This window comes from Mus pahari, chromosome 16, assembly GCF_900095145.1.
Source record: "Mus pahari chromosome 16, PAHARI_EIJ_v1.1, whole genome shotgun sequence".
NCBI classification, from domain to species: Eukaryota; Metazoa; Chordata; class Mammalia; order Rodentia; family Muridae; genus Mus; species Mus pahari.
The window spans coordinates 57737011-57753523 of record NC_034605.1 but is presented as its reverse complement, the minus strand read 5'-3'; the positions used below and the strand labels follow the sequence as shown (position 1 = coordinate 57753523).

General features: G+C 57.3%; 1 protein-coding gene across 2 annotated transcripts in view; it reads right to left on the bottom strand.

The window, feature by feature from the left end:
- Window positions 1–16513, bottom strand: part of Unc5a (unc-5 netrin receptor A) — a 57814-nt gene that overhangs the window by 1359 nt on the left and 39942 nt on the right. The window contains exons 2-15 of one of the 2 annotated variants that reach the window (XM_021216067.2): window positions 13790–14011; window positions 8909–9052; window positions 8539–8642; window positions 8214–8394; window positions 7420–7587; window positions 6705–6869; window positions 5225–5413; window positions 4794–5096; window positions 2167–2254; window positions 1710–1878; window positions 1292–1525; window positions 1018–1167; window positions 771–935; window positions 6–184 (exon numbers count right to left, since the gene is read on the bottom strand). In XM_021216067.2, the coding sequence (XP_021071726.1) occupies window positions 6–184; window positions 771–935; window positions 1018–1167; window positions 1292–1525; window positions 1710–1878; window positions 2167–2254; window positions 4794–5096; window positions 5225–5413; window positions 6705–6869; window positions 7420–7587; window positions 8214–8394; window positions 8539–8642; window positions 8909–9052; window positions 13790–14011 (2461 nt within the window). The remainder of the gene's footprint in view (window positions 1–5; window positions 185–770; window positions 936–1017; window positions 1168–1291; window positions 1526–1709; window positions 1879–2166; window positions 2255–4793; window positions 5097–5224; window positions 5414–6704; window positions 6870–7419; window positions 7588–8213; window positions 8395–8538; window positions 8643–8908; window positions 9053–13789; window positions 14012–16513) is intronic. The other variant, XM_021216068.1, reaches the window with a different exon arrangement.

The following is a 16513-nucleotide window of genomic DNA, read 5'->3' as shown; positions in this document are numbered from 1 at the left end:
CCCACCTGTCCAGGTGAAGTTTCTGGGCTAGAGTTCGCCAGTCGGCACCCCGGCTGCAGGGCGGGTCCAGGCTGGTAATGATCTTTTGCCGAATGAGGAAGGGAATCTTGAAGGCACTGGGGCCCACCAGGGCTGGGACCCCCCCTTCACTCTCCAGAGCCAGCAATTCAGCAAACCTCGTGTCCTGTAGTATGGGACGTATGCAACAGGTGCCAGTTAGAACTCCGACCCCTGCTGCCTCGGCCCGGGGGGTTTCCAGGTAACCCCAGACAACAGGGGCAGCAGGCCATCCTCTCCCTTACTCCTTGGATCTCAGAGACGGAGTCACCTGGCCACAGTCGGTGATGGAAAAAGCCTTCCCACTCCCAACACTATTGCTCTGTTCACCATCCACAGCCATGGCTCTCAGCTCAGTGCCTGCTGCCCCAAATGCCCTTTCCCACCCCGCTATATCATTATTATTATTATTATTATCATCATCATCATCATCATCATCATCATCATCTTATTATTCCCACTCCTGCTTATCCTTTGGGGCCCAGTGCAAAGACCCTCTTTGGGGAAGCATTCCAGAGCCCTCAGGACAACTCTACCTCCTCCTGCTCCCCAAATAGCACCTACACCTCTGTCCCCAGAAACTTGGAAGAAGCTAGAAGGGGTAGCTGGAGTAAGGCTGGTGGCTGGTGGCTGGTGGCTGGCGGGCGGCTACGCGCAGAGGTGGAGCCTGCCTGGGATGGCCAGTACTAGGAGCACACCATCTTGTCTCCCACCTTAGTGATGTTAAAGTTGATGTTGAAGCTCTGTCCGTCTCCCTCCACCTGCCACACCCACACCTTGCAGGCCAGGTCGCTGGTGCTGGCGTTGACACGCTCCAGGGTGAAGGTGCAGTGTAGGTACTGCTGAGTGCCGTTCCAGATGTGGTAAAAAGGGATCTCCTGTGGAGAGGGACAGAGAGGAGGCATCGAGTGTGCCCAGTACCAGCCCCAGGAGCTCTCTGGTCGTGGGCTCGGGTCTCACCTGGTAGCTGACGAGGAGCTTGCTCTTCCACAGGGAGCTGGGCACGTCGTGGATGGACAGACGTAGGTTGTGGTAACTGTCTTTGAAGTGCAGGACACGGGGCTCCTGGATCAGCTGTCCTCCCAGCTGCTTCTCCAGCTGCACCACCTCCTGCAGTGCCCGGGGTGGTCAGCAAGGCCCGATGGTAGGAGCAACCCCCCCTGTCGCCCCCAAGACAAGGCAGTTGGATGCCGAGGGCTGGGTGGTCCGCCAACGGGGCTGTGCGCGCCAGTACCTTGAGAGCATCGTGGGTGTCATGCAGGCAGTACACTCGGATGTTGTACTCGAGGGACGTACAGGCCACGGGGGCAAACAGAAGGAGCCTGAGGCGTTTGGTGGCAGCCACGCTGAGGGCCTCTCCCACCAGGGCAAAGCGGCCTAGCTGCTCCGTGAAGACATAGCAGGCCCCGGCCTCCAGCTGGCAGTAGTAGAGGTGAGAGGGCGACTCCTCACCAAGGTGCAGCACGTCCTGTGGGCGGGCTTCATGGGTCAGTGCCTAACCAACTTAGGGGTCCCTAGAACCTCCTTCCAGGCCACTCTCAGCTCAGTTTGGGGAGACTCGGGACCACACAGCTGCCAAAGGGATGGGAGGCCATGCCCACTGTGGGGCCAGTGTTTTGGCTGGGTGGCCTCAAATGCTCTTCCCGACGTACCTCCCAGCTGCCCTCGCAGGACTGCTTTTTGAGGCGCAGGCTCCAGCTGTCGGGACTGGGCTCCCCGCAGTGGTCCATGGCAAGGATGACTGGCCGGGTGAGCAGGACTCCTGGGGGCCCACAGCTAACGATAGGACTCAGCAGGGTCTGACAGCCAGCTAGGGGCAACCTCAAGTGGGGAAACATGGGTGGAGAGGGAAAGGCGTCAGTGGCCAGTCCTAGAGACCGCGGGGTTAGGGGACGGACTCTGCGGTGGGGTGGTTGACATCGTAAGGAGGGGGGGCCTGCAAAGCAGGGTGAGCTTAAGTGCGCCTCATTCCCTGTGCTCCCTCGGGCCAGGTCAGAACAGGCACAGCAGTGCTGGGCGGGGGGTGGGGGGGGATTGGGTTGGTTCCGGCGATAGGAGCAGCAGACGGTGCCCTCCTGGCCCCCTACCACAGCAGGGCAGGGCACACACCTCACATCTTCTGGCTTGTGCAGAGTGAGGTAGATCTCATAGATCTTTCCTCGGGGGATGGCGTCCGGGGGTATGAGGAGGCTGATTCCTGTAAAAGCAGAGGGGTCACGGCTTGTGGCTACCAATACCCAATACCCCAGGAACCAGCCAGACCCACAAGCTTCCTCTTCAGACATCCTTGTCTGGGGACAGAGGTGTTTCAAGGACTGCCATACTGTCCCACCACCCACATAGGCACGACTCTGAGTCAGGGAGACTCCAAGAACATCCGAGGCAACCCAGCTAGGAGCGTAAGTAGGGCAGAAGACACAAGGAAGCTCGTCCCACCTCCTGTTACGTTCTTTGGGACCAGGGCACTTTCTGCTCAAAACCTTCCCCATCTTCCAGGCCTGCCATGGAAGGCCCTTGACTGTCATCCCAGCGGTCGGTCCCTCTGCCCAACTTTGCTACATTCAGCGGTTCCAGAACAGGGTCCTTTGGTCTTGCTCAAGCTCCTCCTCCCTTAGTCCTGTCCGCTCTAAGAACTGGTCTCTTCCTGTCACTGTCTCCATCCTTGTGGGGGCAGGGGGCAGGGGGCAGGGGGCAGGTCTATAACAGCTCTCAAGGGCCAAGATCTGCGGCTCCAATGTCCTGGTCTATTGATGCGTCTCTGCCCCAGGAGTGGTATCAGTGTGTGGAGGAAGGGGAGTTTTGTGGTGGAGACAGCAAGGGCAGGGCTGAGAAATCACGGAGAGCAGCGTTGAGGTCCTGCTCTGAGGACAGGAAAAGGGGAGGCATTCTGTGACTTTGTCCCTAAAGCAGCAGGTGGCTCCACAGTATGCGGGGCTGGACTCTCAGGCTGTTCAAGGACACTTATACTCCACAAACACACAGTGAAGGTTCCCTAGGATCATACGGCCCCCCGACACTGGAGCTGTTGAGTGGTTTAAGTGTGCTCTACGATGTGTACCTGTTGGCGTCTTACCATCGAGTGAGATGCGTGACTGTCTCACAAACAGCTCAAACCCAGAAGAGGGAACCTTGTGGCCATGTGCTCTCACCTCTTGCTTCCTTCACTAACCTGCACTGACCATAGAACCTGATGCTGCCCGGAGTGTGGGGGGGGGGCAGTCACACACCTCCTGGTGTGAATGCCTGCTGGAGGGGAGCATCCAAGATGGAATACTCATGCTGGCCACTCAGAAAGCCGAGAAGAAAGGTGCAACCTTTCTCAGCCCAGCAAGGAGAGCGGCAACTAAACAATGGAGAGCGACACGGGGGTGGGCACACTGCAGGGGCCACCGAGCACCCACCATCTGTCTGCCTTTTTGTTACAGCTGACAGGGACCAGCTCACCTCACTGAGCTACGAGGATTTCTCATGCCCTGTCCTGAGGGGTGCATGAGGCACAGGCAGCAGCAACAGATGAGCCAGGAGGAAAGGTAGGGAGACCCTTACTTATGAGCCAGGGACAGTGTCATGTGTTCAGGTGCCAAGGGTCTGTAGTGGGCTGTCACATACAGAACTACATATAGGAGGGAAAAGCATGCAAAGGCTAGTCAGCAGCGGGTGGGTCGCATTAGCCTTGTCACTGGGGCTCTGTAGAGAGCAACTGGGAACCTTAGAAGGGACTGAGTGAGGAGGGGGCATAATCAACTCTAGATTCATTCAGTAATTGTGTAGACACCGGGGATGAGGTAAGGGAGGTGCTAGCCCGGGTGTGGTGACACAGCAGGGCAGGATGAGGAACAGGAGCTACTGGGAAGGGGGAGCACGCAACATCATGTGATACAGTTGACTCGTGGTGAGGGGGTGGGAATAGAAAGAGCAGGAGCCCAAGGTGACCCCAGACCAGTTTCTAGCTTAAGCAATGACACTGTGCCAACCGTGAGCTGGGGAAAGCCAGGGAGGAGGTAGCTGAGGGAAAGGGTGGGAGACGACGGTTCTGTTTTCGGCACAAAGACTCTGAGGTGCTGTGAGACAGGCAGATGGAGCTGTCCAAGAGGCAGCTGAATGCAGAGTTCCAATGCTCTGCGAGAACTGGGGGCTGGGATGGAGGAGTAGGTGAGATCACTCAGAGAGAAAAGGCACAGGCGGAAGTCGGGGTGGGGTGGGGAGGGGTATCCCTGAGGAACGCCTATACCAGAACAGGCAGAGAGGGGCAAGATCAGGAGTCCATGGGGTCACCTAAGGAGAGGGAACAGAGAATGTCAAAGTGGGGTGGTCAGCCTTCTCAGGTTGCAGAGATTTCTCCAAAGATGGCCTTTGGAGGGTCTGTGGATCTTCTATCAAGAGGTCTCAGGGATCCGGTCCGAGGCACTTCTCTGGAGTGGTGGATGAGATCAAGGAAGCTGGGAGGGGGCGGGTCCTGAGGGGGTGCTCTGCTGTCTTGTTTTGTGAGCCTCTGGGGTCTGGTGTTTGCCCTACCCCTGAGCCTAGGGCCCGATGCAGAACCTATCAACATGTAAGGCTGACTGTGTGATAAATGAACAGACAATCCTTTCTCGTCCACAGGCAGCATCAGGAGACCCTTTCCATGGCTTTGTTACAGTGCCAACTGCATCCTTTCCTATAGTGGCCAGACTGGGCGGAAAGATGACAAGAGTAGTCTTATCCTGCACGCTCTCTGGGGAGTTCTAGGGGCCTACCTGTGTTAGGGATCATCAGCCGGCCCCCGAGGAAGTTGAAGGTCCCATAGGCCATGTTGCCGGTACCGCGGGGCAGGGAACGAAAGTAGTTTTGGGTGGAGAGGCGGGAGACAAAGTCCTCAGCCTCAGAGGTGGGTGAGCTGTGGTGCAGCGTATGGCGGCCACTGCCCAGGGGGCTGAGCAGGTGACCATTAGAGAGCTGGAACTTGGGGCTGGGTCCATCCTGCCGGGGACACAGGCTGCCCTGGTAGGTGGTCGTGGTGGTGCTGAGGTCCGGTTGGATGGTGAGCAGATGGGGATTGTCTACAGGATAAAGACGGATTCAGGTAGTGGCTCACAGGGCTCCCCCCCCCCCCGTCGACAGCCCTTGCCTTGGGAGGGCTCAGCTTTGGGGGGTTCAGGCAGGAGAGCAGGGGTAGGTGGCACCTCACCTGCTTTGCTGGGCTTGATGCTGACAGGCTGGAAGCCTGAGGTAAGGATGGATGAGTCAGCCACGTCTGAGTCCAGTCCTTCCTTCTTGCGGCAGTAAATGAGGACAAGGACCAACAGCAGCAAGATGAGGCACACGGCCACGGCGACGAGGCCGATGTAGAGAGCCACGTCCTCGGGGCCAGAAGCAGCTGCAAGAGAAAGCGCGGTCTTGAGAATGGCAGGGACGTAGGGGCTTCAGAGGAGAGGCCCATGGTTTATCCCCAGGAGAATAGGATCTCAGCACCACCACCCCCCGGGGGCAGTGGGCACGCAGCAGGGAGCATGGTATTGATGGGTACACTCTAGTTCTGTACCCACAACATTGCTTGGGACTGAGCAAGTCACGCGCCTTCACAGGCAGAGTGGAGGAGGGGAAGAGCTACTTCGCCTGGGTGAGTGGTATATCCTCGGCTCCTAGCTGGGGGGTCAGGGTGGCTGGGGCAAGGTGAACTCCTGGGAGACCCAAAGTATGGTGCTGTAGTTTGTACATGCCTAAGGATTCCTATGGACAGGCGTGATCCCCACTGTGGCAACATGAGCAGCACTCGGACCTTTTAAGAGGCGGGCCCCAGTGGGGAGGCATCACACCATTGTGAGGGCTGCTCTGAGACCACGGGGCTGTCCATCTCTCCATGTCTACCCGTCTCCGCCTGTGTCTACCTGTCTCTGTGTCCGTCTTTCTCTCTTCCTGACACGTGATCTCTCTCTTGTCTACAGTACTGACGTGGTACCATCTGCCACCAAGCAATGTGGCTTGGGGTGGAAGGCACATTTGCCGGAGCCAGCGTCACGCTATTTGGAATTTGAGCCTCTAAAACTAATAAATTTCTTTTGCTAGTTCATAATAGAAATGGAAAACAGGCAGATACATGGGTGGTCGGTTTCTCCGGCGTTTCCAGGTCAGTGTGAGCCCTGTGTATACCACCAGCTCTGAACCTGGGGTGGGTGGGGGACCAACTGCTCGGAGGAAGCACTATCGATTTTTAAGAGTTTTGCATAATGGAAGAAATGTCCATCAGAAAGGAATTGACACAGATAATTAGGTTTTTAATTGAAAGAACAGGGGAGGGTGTAGTCTAAAGGAAAAAAGAAATCCAACAGAGATCTTTAATTGTTAGTTATGGCCTTGTAATTAACAGGCCTCACAAGCCCGGCACCCCCACAGGACTTATGCGTGCGTTTGGGGGACTGGGTAATTTCAAAGCCGCAGGGGAGCAGATGGGTGTACAGGGGTCAAGGTTCACATCTGCGCATGTCTCAGGGGGGAAGGTGGTATGTCTGTGTAACACAGGGAAGAGTGTGCTAGAGATGAAAGGAACCCCTGGGGTCTTAAGCTTTGGAGAGACTCAGGCAGGAGAGTGGCTGCCCTGACCACAGCCCATAGGGCTGGGTAGGGTCACCCGGCAGTCAGAGGTGAGCCCTGGGGCAGAGAAGACTCACTGTGCAGGCAGAGGTCACTGGTACAGTTGCGGGTGTCCAGGTCAGCTCCCCGGCACTCCTCACCTCCGTTGCGGGGCGCTGGGTCGGAGCACTCCCGGCTCCGCCAGTGGGTGCAGTCAAGCCCGCAGGCTGACCACTTACTCCACGGGCTCCAGCTCCCATCCACTGGACAAGAGAGACAGGCAGAGACGGAACGGCACGGTCAGCTTAGGAGGTTGGTCTGGGTGGCCGGCCTGTGTGGCCCCGCTAGTCATCTGGACCAGGCAGGGCCTGGGCTTGGGTACAATGCCAGGGTCAGGCCCTCTGATCAGTCAGACCTTGAGTGTCCAGCTAGCCTTGATGACACATGCTAATGACGAGGAGACGCAATGATGCTGAGGCCTGCTTGGCTCTCTCCACCCAGGGAGGCTGTCCCCATCCTGAGGTGGCTCTTAGTCACACGATGGCCCTTCTGGTTCAGGCACAGGTGGATTGTGCAGCCCCAGGCCGAGCCTAGATCCTGTCCTCAAACTGCACCTTAGACCCTACACCGAGCCCTTGACTCTGACCACACCGCACCCTGATCCCCACCTCAGACTGAGCCTGGCCCTGCGTGTGGCAGGCGGGTGGGATGGAGCCATGGGGGAGGGGGGCGGGCAGGCTGGTGGGTGCGATGGAGCCAGGCCACGGAGATGGCGTGGTGAGGAACGATGCAGGAGTCGGTGGCTGCCGGTACCTGGGCACAGAGTGGCGCAGGCTGTTTTCTGGACATTCTGCCCCTCACAGAAGGCGCCCCCGTTGAGAGGTGCCGGGTTGGTGCAGCTCCGGCTCCGTTTCTGCCAGCCACGCCCACAGCTGGCACTGCAGACGGACCACTCGGTCCACGTCGACCACCCACCGTTCACTGGCCGGACAGAGAAGGACTGGGGTCAGGGAGCGGGGGCTTCCTCACACATGCTGGGCCAAGGGATGGGGCAGGAGGGCAAAGGGCCTATACGCCAGGAGTGAGTGGGCTGTTCCTGTGCCCGGAGAAACCCAGAGGAGGGCCAAGCCTCGGCTGCGGGCCCCGGGGGCTGGCAGAGCCTTCAGATACTCTACTTTTGGCAAGTGTCAGGGTGGCTAGGCTAAACTGCAGGTCACAGGGCATCTCCAGCTAGAGCCCGGCTTCTTGCAGGGCAGCTCCTATCCGAGCTCTGTCTGCCTGATCTTGGGGGAGGGAGGCATCTCATTCTGAGGCTCTCTCTCCCATTCCAGGGACTGAGACGCCCAAGGTTGATGTGCTACGTCTGAGCCTCCCTCTGAGCCTCCTCTTGTCTCTTCGTCTCTTGCACCGTGCTCCCCACTCACAAGTGACCCGTATGTCCCATTCCTTTGCCCAGATACACTTCTGCCCCCTTTCCTAGCCAGGCCACTGTCTGGTTAGCCTGGCTCCTGCTCCACGCCTTTCCATCCTCTATCCTCCGAGCCACACATCGAGTCCCTGTTGGCAACTCAGTACCTCTTCCTGTGACTGGGGAGCCCAGGACCCACCATAAACAATGACGGCGGCGGAGGCGCTTCGGCGACGGGCCACGATGTTCTTGGCCACGCAGGTGTAGTTGGCAGTGTCGGCCAGGCGGGCCTGCCGCACGACTAGGCTGTGCTCCCGTGTGATGTACACATTGGGGTCGAGGGAAGGGTCCACGAGGTCCTCATTTCGGAGCCACTCCACCTAGGGGGGAGAAGCCGCGCGACACTACATGGCTGGCCCGTGCTGGCCTGACCAGGGTACAGAGCGACCGCTGGGGAGGTGGCAGCCAGGAGTCGGAGCTTTAGGTAGGATCAGAGGTTTGGGAAGCCCGCACCCTCCACTCACCTCAGCTGGGGGGATTCCTTCCGGGGGGCGACAAGGTAGCACAATGCCTTGCTCCAGTGACACTTCCTTGGCCAGCGGCTCCTGCTCGAAGTTCTTGCGCAAATCTGGAGGAGTAAAACCAGTGTCCTTAAGTGTCCTTAAGTGTCCAGATTAGCCCAGCTGACTCTTGGCCCTTGGCCCTGCAGAAGTCATGACACATGACCGAAGGAGGTGTCCTGTGCATTGGGGAATGTGGGGTGATGAATGTTCCCAGGCACCGCCTCTACCCATCAAGGTAAGGCTGTGACCTCCAGGGAGCCTGCCGTCCTCTCTCCAGGGGATACCCTCTAGTGACCGTGCCCGGATGCCACAGGTCTGGTCCAGTACTCACAGGCAATCCGGATGTAGGCCTTCTGACTTTTGGTGGTTCCCGAGGAGCTCCACGCCACACACTGGCACCAGTACTCCTCCAGCCCAAACACTTTCTCTACCTGCTGCCTCGATACGTTGATCCGGACCTCCATGGTTGGCAATCCTGCCGGGTTCAGAGGCTACACTGAGTCTCCCTGTCCCAGATGGTTGATGCCCCCGCACCACCTACAGCAGCTTATAGACACCGTGAGCCTCCCTCGGCCTGGAGGGAGCTCCAGGGATGCTGCTGGCTTATCTCCTGGATGTGAGCAGCATGGCTTCTAGAAAGTTCCATTCGTTCTACTTGGTCACCTGAGGCCTGTCTCAAGGAAGTCACCGGTAGGAAGGTCTATAAAGTGGTTACTCTCAAGTGGAGCTTTGGTAGCAGGCTGAGGGAACAAGTGGGAAACAAACAGGCTGAGTGAGCTCTTCGTAGGTAGAAGGGGAAGGGTGGGGAAGTCTGCTCGACTCCCTGGAGGGCCAGCAGGGAGATCTGACAGGTGATAATGTAACAGCTATTAGCGTTACAGCTGCTAGGCAGGATGGGAATAGACTCCTGGGACTCAGGGTTTCCCACATGCCATGGTGGCATCTCACCCATGCTGTTCCTTCCCTTCCTACCCTGTGCTCCATGGGGGTGCTCCCCTGGGTTAAGGAAGCAGGTGCAGAAGTGCACATGATTTCCCATAAGCACCAGGGTGCTCTGAATCCAGTATGAGGCCTCTGGGTTCACCCGGGTGGCCTAACTTTGGTCACCCCCTGGTGTGTGGGGGGTGACAGTACAAGAGGTAAGGTCAGCAGGCAGGGGTTGGGGGGAAGGGCTCTGGTGGTCGGAGGGTCTGGGTGTGCCAGGAGAAACTCCTCTCCCATCCCACTCAGATCTCCACCTTCTTCAGCATCCAGAACCAGGCCCTGGGGTTCTTGTGGGGGAGGGGTCGGTCTCCCTGACAACCCAGAATGGGGGATGCCCTTCTGCCCCAAAGCCCCCTGCCACCCCTGGTCTGCAGCCAAAACTACTGTCCCAGGAGTGAGAAAAGACTGTTTGTTTCCAATTTCTCCTCCTCCTGACCCCAATTTCCCTTGGGTCACTGGCTTATCAAAAAGAGAGAGAGAGGCCAGCCGCCAATGTGTTTCCATTGTTAACAGAGAAATTCAATTAGGGTTGCTTTGCAGGAGTGGTGAGCCCAGCTGAGCCTGCCGGCCTGGGAGACTGTTTTTCCTTCTTCATTTCTCTAACATGGCTCCCTGACCCCTTCCCAGATCCGCCTGTGGAGTCTCTCCAGCCTAGCACAGGCTGGCCCCTGGCTAGTTCTCACAGGTTGTATTTGGCTAGGGGTGCCTCCGGTGGCGATGACCACTGGGCCATTCACCTCTGCTCTGGAGCCCCTCCTGCTCTTCCTTCTCTCTGGGGTGTGGGGTTGGGTGGGGCTAAGAGCCAAGGTGCCCTTCCCAGGGCCTGGGTGCAGAAGAAAAGCCCTGGTCACCAGCTGTCAAGCACACATGAACGTGATGGAGTCTCTGAGATCGAGCAGGGTCTCCTCTCCCTTCTTCCTGTCTCGGGGTTAGGGATGGACAACCTCTAGAACATCCTGACCTGGGATGCTAAGTGTCCTCTGGGTGCACATTTATGCCTATTTATGGCCCTCAAGCAGCAGTTACCTACAATTCCAGGTGGCTCAGGCTGGGAGCAACAGTGCTAAACGGAAGTACTGTCTTCCTTTGTTTAGTCTTTCTTCAGTCCCCCTTCCACGGGGGCCAAGTTTATCCATGAGGACCTAGCTTCGGGCAGTACCTCGACAGAGGAAACCCTTAAGATAACCCACGCTCTGAGGGCAGAGGTGGGAGACCCTGCCCTGCCCTCCAGCTGGTCATTAAGGAGCCTGGTTCTGAGTGGGGTGTACAATCTCAGCTCCCGACAAGGAAATGCGAGCAGCCGCCAGCCTTGGAGAGCAAACAGGAACGCCAGGGTGGCTGGACTAGGGGCAGAATATGTGTGTGAATGAAGAGGTAGACAGATGGGAACGCAGTGGAGATGTGCTGCGTGTGTCTGGGACATGGAGGATTGGCTGGGTGCTCTGAGGTCAGGGTGGAGCTCTTCTCTGATTGGTGTAACGTAATAAATTATAGCCCATCCCAGAGGTCGGCGCTTGCATTTATAGATTCCAGGCTTCTCTTGGCCTTGTGGATGGGAAGCGAAGGCAAATGATTGGAGCTTGTCTCTTGTGAGAGTCCCCTTTGCCACCCTAGCCCTTACCGCATGAATAAACGGGGCTCAGGTTTGCAATGAATTCTAACCCCTGCCATGCCTGCCTGACCAGACCGATTTAGGGTCTATGCACCTGCAAGATGCTCTTGTGTAGGTGAGAAAAGCCACCTTCTGACCTCACAGTACTCTGACCTCACAGTACTCTGGCCTCACAGTACTCTGGCCTCACAGTACTCTGGCCTCACAGTACTCTGGCCTCACAGTACTCTGACCTCACAGTACTCTGGCCTCACAGTACTCTGGCCTCACAGTACTCTGGCCTCACAGTACTCTGGCCTCCAGCAGCTAGAAAAACTCAGTGAATTCTGATGTGCTGGCCACTGGAAGGCCCAAGACTGGAAGTTCAAGGTAAAAGAGGGATTTGGTAGCTATGTGGGACGTGTCTCCATGATTCTGTGTCTCTGCTTATCTGGAGGGACAATCACGGGAGCCAGAGGGAGTGTAGGATGGGGACTCTCAGTATGTCTGTTTCGCCAAGGCACAAGGCTACTTCCTCAGAAAGGGCTGGGCACTTAGGACCTCGTGACAGCAGAATGTTTGAGATCAGGAGGCTTGGACAGGTCCTCAGAGTCACAGGATGGCTTGGGCTGCAGCTCCCTTCGGCTCAGTCCTTCTCTGAGGACTTGCCACGGCAGTGGTAGGGCTCACCGTGACGGAAATGGTGCTCTGCCTATGCAGTTACAGGATTTCTCCACCAACCTGCAAAGACCCCTTACTCCAAGTTCCCAGGTAAAAACACTGAGCCGGGGCCCGGAGTTCTCAGGCCCAGACAATTCGGGCTCTGGAGCTGCAGTTAACGGTCATTAGGCCATCGACAAACTCTAGTCTTGGGAGGATCGTATGGAGGACTTTCTTGAGCTGTGCTCCCTAGCTTCATCCTGCCTGTGGGAGTAAGAGCTGGATCAGCAGTTAGAGTGCCATGGGGGCTGAAGCTTTAGCACCTAGCCAGCCTGGCACTGAGGATGTGCAGTGAAGGCTCAGGGCTGGCAGGAAGGAAGTGGCAGGCAGCAGGTATGGGTTCGGCTGGACAGTGCGGACTGTGGGGCGCAGCCAGGAGTCGCTAACCTAGGAAACAGGTCAAGGGGAGTAGGCTCTGCGGCTTCTGCTGGTGGGCTGGGGCACGTGGCAGGAAGGGATCCGGCCTCTGTGAACTCTGGCGGCAGGGGATGGGTGTTCTCTCTGTGGGTCAGCAGACCTGCTTGGAGACCTCTGGTTGTCTCCATAAAGAGACAAGGCCTCGGTTGTCTCTGTGAAACAGCCTGCGTGTGAGGACTAAGGTGCCATCTGAATCCGGGGCTCTTCAGCTTGCATTCACAATAGCGAGTGCTTCCAACTGTTCTCCCAGGCCACTGCCTCGCCATCTGCCCTGCAGGATCCACCCACGGCACAAGCCTGACGACAGCTTTCCTGACATCTGCTTGCACACCAGGCTCACTTTCCCACCCGACCCCGAGCCGTCCTCAAGGGTGGTGTTCTCTGCCTTTCACCCCATCCCTTCAGACAGGGATGACGCTCCTTCTGCAGACTTCTAAACCTGGATGTTACCTCTCCTCTGGAGCGCTGCATGGTTCTGGTACCGCCCGTCTGCCCGGCCGGGTGGCACTATGGCTCACGCCTCATGCCGGTGGCCTACATGTCCCAGTGGGCAGTCTCCTAGGGCATGTGCTGTGTCTCAGGCTAGCTGAGGTCTTGGTGGAAAGAGGCAGGGGACTTAGCCAGAGGCTCTCCGTGTTAGCAGCTGCCCCTGTGCGCCTTCTTTTGGGAAGTACTGGAAGCCTATTCAGGGCACTCTACCAATGCCCCTCGGACACCCGCCTGAGACCAGAGCCGGTAACGGGGAGATTTGGTGAGGGTACTTCTTGGTTTAGCCCGTGCCCGTAGAACCTCCCTGGCCCTTACAGCAGAGTTATCTTAGGTCTGCTTCTCTTATCAGCCTCCACACCGGCCCCCGTGTCACCCATCGCTCCGGTCACATCACCCTGTGGTCTGATGTCCCATAGGTCAGTGGTATCCATCACGCATCTTCATTTCGGAGCCGTGACCAGAATGTCTGTGAGCCCTGAGGAAGCCTCAACTCTGCTCTCCCCTCACTAGGGAAGTCACTCCATCGCCTGCCCTTCTGGGGGGGGGGGACCGTGTTCCCCCAGCAGAGGGGATGTGACATGTAACGCAAGCATGCTCGAACAGAAAGCAAACAACAGTCAGAGAATGAGTTCTTGTGTGGAACCCACTCCCCTCCACCATGTTTCTCTGCAGGGCGCCTCCAGCCACGCTGCCCTAGTGTTGTGCAGCCCTGTTCAGACCCAGATGTATCCTACATTGCCACCTTTTGCTGAGACCCTGGGGCACTTCAATGGATGAGTGTGAGTGTGTGTGTGTGTGGGGGGGGGGGTCTTCTCTTCTACTTCCCAAGCTGATGTTGGGGGCTCTTCTAGAGAAGGCCTTTGTATATTCATAGGGTGCCAGGTGTGGGGCACCCTTGCCTGGTGATACCGAAAGCAATCGGTCAGTAGGTGGTTGCACCCCAGTCTTGCTGCTTGCCAGGGCTCACAGACCCTCAGCTCCTCCACCCAGAGACCCCCACGGGGGACTCACCGCTGCTGCCGTCAGTGCTACGTTCGATGACGTGATCGACCTGGCGGACCCATTCCCCATTGCACTTGAAGAAGATCTGGGTGGCGGGCACAGCCTTGCACACCAGCAGCACGGGCTTGTTCTTGACAATGTACACGTCCTCCGGCTCTACCAGGAAGTGGGGCAGTAGGTCTGGGTTGGCACCAGGCACTGGGTTGGCCACTGTGGCACTCTGCTGGGCACCTGCAAGAGGAGTCAGGGGAGATGTGAGCCAGGTCTTCCCTGAATCCGGTGGAGGCCTGTGGGGCAGTGGGCTGTGCACAGCCAGCCTGGTCTCCAGTCGCGCTGAGGTCTTGAACTCCGGTGGGACCCGGTGGGACCCGGTGGGTAGTGATTTCCACCTACATGGGACAGAAGGTGTTTGTTCAATCATGCCCCCTGGCTCCTGTCGAGGTTACTGTCCCCACAGCCCCCACAGGAGAGGTTTGTGGCTATCAGTTATGCAGATAATGTCCCAAGCTTCTGGCACTCTGGCTAGACTCCACCCCCACAGTTACCTGATTATAGCCAGGTATGCTCCTCCCCATAGTTACCTGGCAACAGCAAGGAAGCCCAGCCCACTATAAGGGGCTGCTTGGCCCCTCCTCTCTCTCTCTAAGTTCCCACCTTTCTTACTCTCTAGCCCTCTCTCCCTTGCCCCCTCTCTCCATGTGGCCATGGCCGGCCTCTCCCTCTCTCTTTCTACCTTCTCTCCTTTCTCCTGCCTTTCTACAATAAAGCTCTAACACCATAGACTCTCTGATCATCAAGGCCCGCCATGCTTGAACGATGGGATGGGCTTTCTCCTAAAGAGCCTCGTCTAACCTCCTACCAGAAGGCCTTCCTGCGCTCCAGCCATGGACCTGAACAAGGACTCTTGCCCACATGGGTACCATCCAGCACCGCCTCTCCCCCTGCCCTCTCTTCTTTTCCTCCCTGGGGCCAAGCGCCTCCCCAGGGCCCCTATTCTGTTCTCAGCTCCTATGTGGTATCCAGGGTGGGATGCCGGAGGCTGAGAACCTGTTACCTGGGGCTGCCCCTTGTCTACCACCCACCATGTGGGGTCAGTGGCTTCACACAGCCAGATGCTCACCCGGGGCCGCGTGGAAAGTGTGTGCAGTTCTCCCATGTCCACCCGCCCAGAGCCCCGGAACTCTGGCGGGACGCAGGTTCTCTCCCACTCTCCTCTTACACACACACACACACACACACACACACACACACACACACACACAGCCCTGCAGAGGAAAAGTCCAGCTCTGGATGGAGCCAAGGGCATTGCAAGTGTAGCTCGGCTGCCTCTCAGCTGGACAAACAAGCCACTGGGCATCCTTTAAGAGCCCGTGCCCTCATCTGCAAGTTAGCACAGGAAAGGGCCCATGATGTTCTGAAAGCAGACAGGCACAGTGAGGCCAAGGCAGGTGTCAGCTCTCAGGAGGCCTCGGAATCATGAGGTCAATGGAAAGGTATTCTTCCAGGGGAAGTGTGGGGATTTGACCCTGTAGGCGCTTGTCCCAGTAGATCAGTGGTTCTCAACCTTCCTAACGCTGCGACTCCCTTAATCCAGCTCTTTATGTTGTGGTGACTGCCCCGCACCCCTCTCCCCCGCCCAAATCATAAAATGATTTTCTTTGCTTCTTCATAATTGTAACTCTGCTGCTATTAGGAATTGTAACATAAATATCTGTGTTTGCCGATGGTCGGTATCAGTTGACTCGTGTGAAAGGGATTGCCACTCACAGGTTGAGAGCCGCTAATCTGTGTGAAGGTGAAGGGCCTTGACATTTAAGGTATTAAAACACAGTGTGAATGGAGAAAGACAGAGGAGGATGTAGTTTTGAGAGGTGCTGGGTGGAGCCACACTATGATGGGCTGGGGATGGGGGGGGGGGAAGGCCTGGGAGACAGGGCTGATAGGTGACATGGCAGAGTGGATTCCAGCAGAGTCCTCGTGGAAGTTCCAGGACCTGCACCTCTTCCCGCCTATTCAAGGAGACCTGAAAATGGGTTTTCTTCTCATTTGAATCCAAACCTACAACTGTCCCACGTGTCCTCTGTCACTAATTACATGGGTAATTGGCTCTGAGGCCCTTTGTGGAGTTGAAACCCCTCTGTCTGCAAGACACCCAAAGGTGTGGGCAATGCTGCTCACTAAACAGGTCCCATCTGGTTTGCTGCTAGCGCTTTTCCACCAACACACAAACTAATAGGGGCCTCTAGGCATAAAAAGTGGAGAAACCCCCCGGAAGTGCAGCTGCTCTCTGGTGACTTTGGGAAGTTAGATGAAGTCTCTGGCTTTCCACAATCTGTGAGATGGGGCGACTCCAGTGGCTCATGTGGGTTCCTCACGGGAGTGGCTGCTCTGGACCGCCTCCTCAGGAAGGCAGAGGGCACCTGCTATGTTCCTCTGCTCCCCTTCCTCTCGCCCACCTCCCAGCCCCCTCTACTGCCACCCTGTCCTTCCCTCTGGTGACTGTTCCTGTAGCCACTCCCTGCATGTTCCAGCAAGAGGGCAGTGAAGGCCAAGTGCACAGGCAGGCAGTAGAAATGGAGATGCCCTTCCCAGATAGAGGAAAACCCACACCTTCCATTGCCAGATAGGAGGTCCCTTATCACAGGGCCCTGGCTCTGACCCTGCAGTCAGGAAATGCTCACTCTATGACTGTGTGTGTGTGTGTGTGTGTGTGTGTGTGTGTGTGTGTGTGTG